Genomic DNA, 6,036 nt, shown 5'->3' on the forward strand with positions numbered 1-6,036 from the left:
GATTCGATCTCCCCCCTCCCAAAACCCACGAGGGACCCGTCCCCGTCCCCGTCGCCGAATCCGCCGTTTCCATCCCCCGAATCTGGCGGCCGGAGATCGGGCCCGGGAGGCGGCGGCCGGCGGAGCTCGATCTGTCCGTCCGAGCCCAGGCGGACCGCGAGGAGGCTAGCTGCGGCACCGCATTGGGCTTCGGCGCAGTTTTTCCACACAAAAAATGGCGGCGCCGGGAAGCAGTAATGGCGGTGGCGGCAGCAGATCCCAGCAGCAGCAGCCGCAGCAGGACAAGGTATATGCGCGCACGCTTACATGTGATGTGGTCTGATTTTCTTGCGCGCGCAGTGGCTCGCTCGCTTGCTTTAGAGGCTGATGTGTACAGGGTACCTGCCGAAATTTGACAGGACTGATGAGCTCATCCAGTCCACCGCGTACCAACTGTACTGGCCACTAGCTGATGCAACTGAATCACCTTTAATTGTGCTTTACTTTGTACTACTCCACTGATTGCTCCCTGCTGATATGACAGTAATTTTTCTGTCAGTCCATGTTGAATTGCATGCATTTTGCACACGGTCAGCCACTAATTTTGCAGAGACAGCATCATTTGGAGTGTGTACCTCTCCCCATTATCCATGGGCATTGTTGACATATAAGTATATAACTAACTGACGGATCTTTTCCCCTTATATTCACAGAGGTCGGTAGTCATGTGCAATTTCATCTTTGACTGACCGAGCTAGTACATTGTCCGTTCAGCTCTAAGCTAGTTGAAATGCATGCGTTTTGCACTCGTTCAGTCAGTAATTTTGCAATGCCACAGCATCATCTGTAGTATGTTTTTCTCCCACTCCTCCATGGATATTGTAGATTTACATGTATGTGACTGAATGGTGGATTTGGGCTTCTGTTCACATTTTGTCAGAGGGTTGAGGCTAAGGGCCAAAGTAAGCACAAACTCTGTGGTGCATGCTTTGATGACTGATACAACAGTTTTTATGCTATATGTGCGACATCCTCTCGTTATGCTTATGAAGTTTGGTCCAATTTTCCTTCGCATGATTAATAATCAAGGAATGAAGTTTCCTTTCTGTAAAGAAGTCAGTAGTCATGTTCAATTACATTGGAAGTTTGGCTGAGCTAGTACATTACATTGTCCTTTCTTTGAACTCTAAACTAGTTCTTTGTTCTTCTGCGCAGTCAATTTTGTGCATCTTTCTTTACCTATCAATAACTAGCAGCGCAGTTTTTGTTTTGTTTAGTCAAATCCATGTACTCGCACTACTAATACATGTTTCACTGTTCTTAACAGCAGAGTATATGGGCTGGCTGTTTCTCTGGCTTGTCATGCTTCGGGGCGCAGAAGGGCGGAAAGCGTATAGTTCCTGCAGCACGTATGCCCGACGGGAACGCATCGACTAACCGTGGAAACGCTCAGTCTGGTGGCAATCCCAACCAGAATGGGGCTATGAATCTGTCCCTTCTCGCGCCACCGTCATCCCCGGCATCCTTCTCCAACTCTGCACTTCCTTCGACTGCCCAGTCACCTAACTGCTTCCTGTCAATCTCTGCAAATTCTCCTGGTGGACCAACATCTAACATGTTTGCTGTTGGACCATATGCCAATGAGCCTCAGCTCGTCTCGCCTCCGGCAGCCTTTTCGACCTACACAACCGAGCCATCCACAGCACCACTGACCCCTCCTCCTGAACTAGCTCATGCCACCACTCCATCCTCTCCAGATGTCCCGTACGCTCGGTTCCTTTCGTCGTCTATGGGTCTTAAAACTGCAGGCAAGGAGCACAACATGCATTACTACTCTGGTGGTTCAGGGCTCCAGGGGCCTTATCCACTTTACCAGCCAGGGAGCCCTTCCAGCAGCCTCATCTCGCCTGCCTCGGTGACTCCGAGGACCGGCCTCTCCTCGCCTATCCCTGAGCAAAATGTTCCTACTGCTGCTCACTGGAAGACGTCCAGGTCTGCCTGCGACACGCCGTACTCCATCGCTTCGCCCATACCCGAGCAAGAGGTCCCTACTGCACACTGGAAGAAGACCTCCAGGTCTGCCTGTGACACGCCGTACTCCAGGACATCGCCGTCGAACATCTTCGGGCTTGATTCTGCTGCCACAAGAAACTCCCTGCTAGATAGCAACTTCTTCCGCCCGGCTGCATCTGCTCAGTTCTACCTGGATCAGGCTTATAATGGTGGCAGGCTCAGCGTCTCGAGGGATAAGCAACAAGATGCTGATGAGGTTGAAGCGTACCGAGCATCATTTGGATTCAGTGCCGATGAGATGGTTACAAGCACTCAACGTTACGCAGAAGCACCAGATGCCGCGCTTGATGAGGGATTCAGCATATCTCCATTTGGAAACACTGCCCCTGCTAATAACACAGAGGAGGTGTGCCTGTTCAATGATCCTCTGCCTAATCATGAGGTTCAGAAGGTGGGTAAGATGGGTAGATCACTCTCCAATGCAAAAGAGATGATGACAAGCCCCTCAAAGAAGGCAGCAGACCAGCTTCCACATAAGGCAGTGCACCTCGATATGTTCAAAGGTGAATTCCCTGAAATCCCACCCCAATCATTCATTTTGTTATAGTACTGATCTTTGTACTCCAGAATCATCAACATGTGTTGGTTTTCTTCACTCAAAATAATGTATAATTATCCAGTAACTTCAACTATGTTATCACTGACCTCATAACCTGAACTCAGATGCTGTTGTTATGTTGATGTTTCTGCAATCCTACTGACCATGCTCCTTTACTTTCTTACCGCAGGAACAAAAGGGGGGTATCTATCCGAGGACGACACGTCGGCAGCGAAAGACTGCCATCCTTTCAGGATGACTCGGGACGAGATATCGCTGAAACCCATAGAGGTGAGGAAGAAAGCCCCGGCTGGGCAGGCGTGCTCGGATGCGGAGGTCGAGTTCAGGAGGGCGAGGAGCCTGAGAGAGGCCAACAGCGTCCTGACATGGCGCAGCACGCTGTCAAGACAACTAGAGTAACTGATAAGTTGAAGAGTTTCCTCCCTTGGCTATCTAGTATTTGTCGACCAATTGGAGGTGTTAGAAGTGATCTATAGTCGAAGAGCGAGTAGCCTCCTGTATGTGCTATACACATATATGTCAAGGCAACTGCAGTAATGGACGGTGCGCTAGCTAATGTATGCAGGGTAAGCTGGTGAAGAGCTTCCTCCCTTAGCTAATGTATGCATTGTCGTCGGCTGGAAGGTGTTAGAAGTAAGTAATCTGTCGTAGTCGAAGAGCGAGTATCCTGTATCTATGTACTACACATATATGTCTGGGGATCCTTAGCTTGTATTCTGTTTCAGATTGCCATGTTCCCCTTCTGTTTTATGGAGACCCTGTAACCATTAGCCGGCCGGCACAATGAAATGAAATGGAAGGGCGTTGCTCCTGTCCTGATCCGCCGCCTGAATATACTCGCTTGCATACGCGATTTGCTGCAAGTTACTGAATCTGATCTTGAGTAGCATAGTTCACAACAACAGCAGCAGCAGCAGCAGCAGCAATGTCAATGTTGCTAAAATTAATCGAAATGAATGCAAGCTGACCTTGCATAGTTTGAATCAGTGTGCTTCTGCTTGCTTCCAGGAAGGAAGACTTTTGTTATCCCCCTGAAACCTCCAGCTCCTCCCCTGTTCTTCCTCCCAGGCTCTCTCTAGCACATTCTTCCTCCCAGGCTCTCTCAAGTCTCAACCACATCTCTCTGAGAACTGTTTCCGCTCAGCGTAACGGTATGGATTGTTACCACCGTGACACTTTGTCGACGACACACTTCTCATTAGTGGCCGCATGCATCTATCCGATGCAGAGGCCGGGGACGGGGGATGACCTCCTTTTCAAAAAAAAGCAAAATAATAATCACTGACCATGCACGTGCCTACAAAGAAACAATTGGTTGTTGCGCTCCAGCTTTCCAAATTAAATACACCAACAATTGTTTTTTTTTCTTTTTCCTTTTGAGGGATACCCTCTGAAGATTTCTTCCTCTCCCTCTTCATGAAACCATCGCGGTTTTGCTTCTTGGGCCTTGCCCAGCTTCACGTATACCATTTTTTAAAATATTTTTTTTGCGAAATGCCTTCTTGTATTTAAGGCCAAAAAAACCTTGTGGTATTTATTTTGTTCAATAAACACCTCAAAAAAATTATTTTGTTCAACGGAAAATGCCAATAGGATGCAGTAAAAAAAGTCTTCAGGTGTAAAACACTGCATTGACTTACATAAATAGTGGAGGGATAATGAATACTCTTCAATGAGGATTTTTTTTTCCTCTTGGGATCGAGGAGCGTGATATTTGAAGAAAACATATTTATAAAAAATGCAAAATAAAATAAAATACACACACACATCGTGAAATGCATCATTCTTGTAAATTTTCATGATGAAATATGTTTCACTCGAGCTAAAAGACAAAAATAATGAAATTTGAAGGATTGGTTCTTATCCTACATGAAAATAGAAATCAATTCCTACAAACTGAAGGGCTTCAAAGAAGATTTTCCTACAAAATTCCTACAAACTAAGAAGAAGGCCCGATTTTTGGACGGAGGGAGTAGTATTTTTTTCTTTTCAGGTTTTCGATAAAAACTTAAAAGGCTTTAACAAGGGCTGGGCAGCTGCCCCCATCCATGTGATGTGCTGATATTTTTTTTTCTTTTTTAGACAAACTCCAGTTTCTGCTGGGTCAACGCAGATAAGGCCGAACGCACACATGGCCCAGCCCAGATAAGGGCAGAACGAAAAAGGAGAGAGAAAAAGAACGAGGGGGGATGCGCCGGCGAAGGTCTCCGGCGAGCGAGCGAGAGCGGAAACCATGGAACGGAGCGGCGGTAGCTGGTGCTGCCGAGGGCGTAGTTTTCCTCCACAGCTTCTCCTACCGTGGACGCGTCGCCAGGCCGAGACCCCACAGCGGCCGCCCCGTCGCCGCATCTGGTAATCCACCTCCGTCAGTTCCTCTGCTCTGCATCCATTCAGTTCTTGTTCGCTGGCGCCGTGGTTGGTGCGAGGAGTTGGGCTTGGTCAGGCCGTGTGGTAGGCAACCGCGGTGGGGAATTTGGCCGGCAACCGACCTCTCTCAGATGCCAATGCTCTCGGTGATGTTAATGTGGCCCAAATTTTTAACAAAACCAACACAAGTAATATGGATTAGAGGGAGTAGTATAAATTAGCCATGACTCCCGGTGATGCAGGGTCAGGGCAAACATGTTATTGTTCCTCTTCAGTGTCAGCATAAAGGCCATGATAGCCGATTCGAATTATGGAAATTCTTCATTACAGCGACAGAATAGTGAATAAATTTTCTAGACTTGTGTGGTTTAGACTTTAGAAGCAAGAAATGGCAACCACATTCATGATGAATTACTCACAAACACAAATGCGGTTATCAGTCACAGCTTCAAAAATTCGCCATTCACCAATTCGAACATGCATACAGTCACTCATTCGTTCGTTTAGTCATTTAAATCTTTTAGTAGTATGCATTAAGTTGTAAACCTGTCAGAAAGTCATCATCTCAGCCCCGCAAACACAGACCACGATTTGCTTCTGCTGCCACAGTGCCACGTACTAGGATTGAGGAGGCGAGGAGCGAACCATGCCACATCGAAGGAACTATGCTAGTCAAGGAGATGAGCCAGCATAGGGTGTAGGGAGTGACAGAAGACCACATTTTCTGAAGTTCTACAATTACACGCTATTCATACAAGTTCTCTGAAAGCATTCTCATGCCTTTTGCATACCCATTGATAGTCTGTGCATTTGCAAACAAATTACGGCTCAATATATCTTTATTTACTGATAAAAATATTTGAAGGTTTCTCTGCTCAATACATCATTGTCACGACGAAGAATTTAGTACATTGATCTCTCTGTTACATTTCTGTGGTGCAATGCTGCTATACTTGAAACATATATGTATATATATGCTCATTCAAAATAATTAGTTCTCATAACACAAACAGAAGATGACACAAACAAATTATGGTATGACAGGTTTCTCTGTCTGA

The 6,036-nt window shown here is 46.7% G+C and overlaps 1 protein-coding gene across 3 annotated transcripts; it reads left to right on the plus strand.

The window, feature by feature from the left end:
* Positions 1-6: 6 nt before the first annotated feature.
* Positions 7-3,443, plus strand: LOC119307045 (uncharacterized protein At1g76660-like). Of its 3 annotated transcripts, none has more exons than XM_037583129.1 (3): positions 7-286; positions 1,307-2,555; positions 2,781-3,443. In XM_037583129.1, the coding sequence occupies exons 1-3, from the start codon at positions 215-217 to the stop codon at positions 3,008-3,010; spliced, it is 1,551 nt and encodes a 516-aa protein (XP_037439026.1). In that variant the 5' UTR covers positions 7-214; the 3' UTR covers positions 3,011-3,443. The 3 variants fall into 3 exon arrangements, with proteins under 3 accessions (XP_037439026.1, XP_037439028.1, XP_037439027.1); XM_037583131.1 differs by having other exon boundaries at positions 2,790-3,443; XM_037583130.1 differs by having other exon boundaries at positions 1,310-2,555.
* Positions 3,444-6,036: the final 2,593 nt, after the last annotated feature.

This window comes from Triticum dicoccoides, chromosome 5B (genome assembly GCF_002162155.2).
Source record: "Triticum dicoccoides isolate Atlit2015 ecotype Zavitan chromosome 5B, WEW_v2.0, whole genome shotgun sequence".
Taxonomy (NCBI): domain Eukaryota; kingdom Viridiplantae; phylum Streptophyta; class Magnoliopsida; order Poales; family Poaceae; genus Triticum; species Triticum dicoccoides.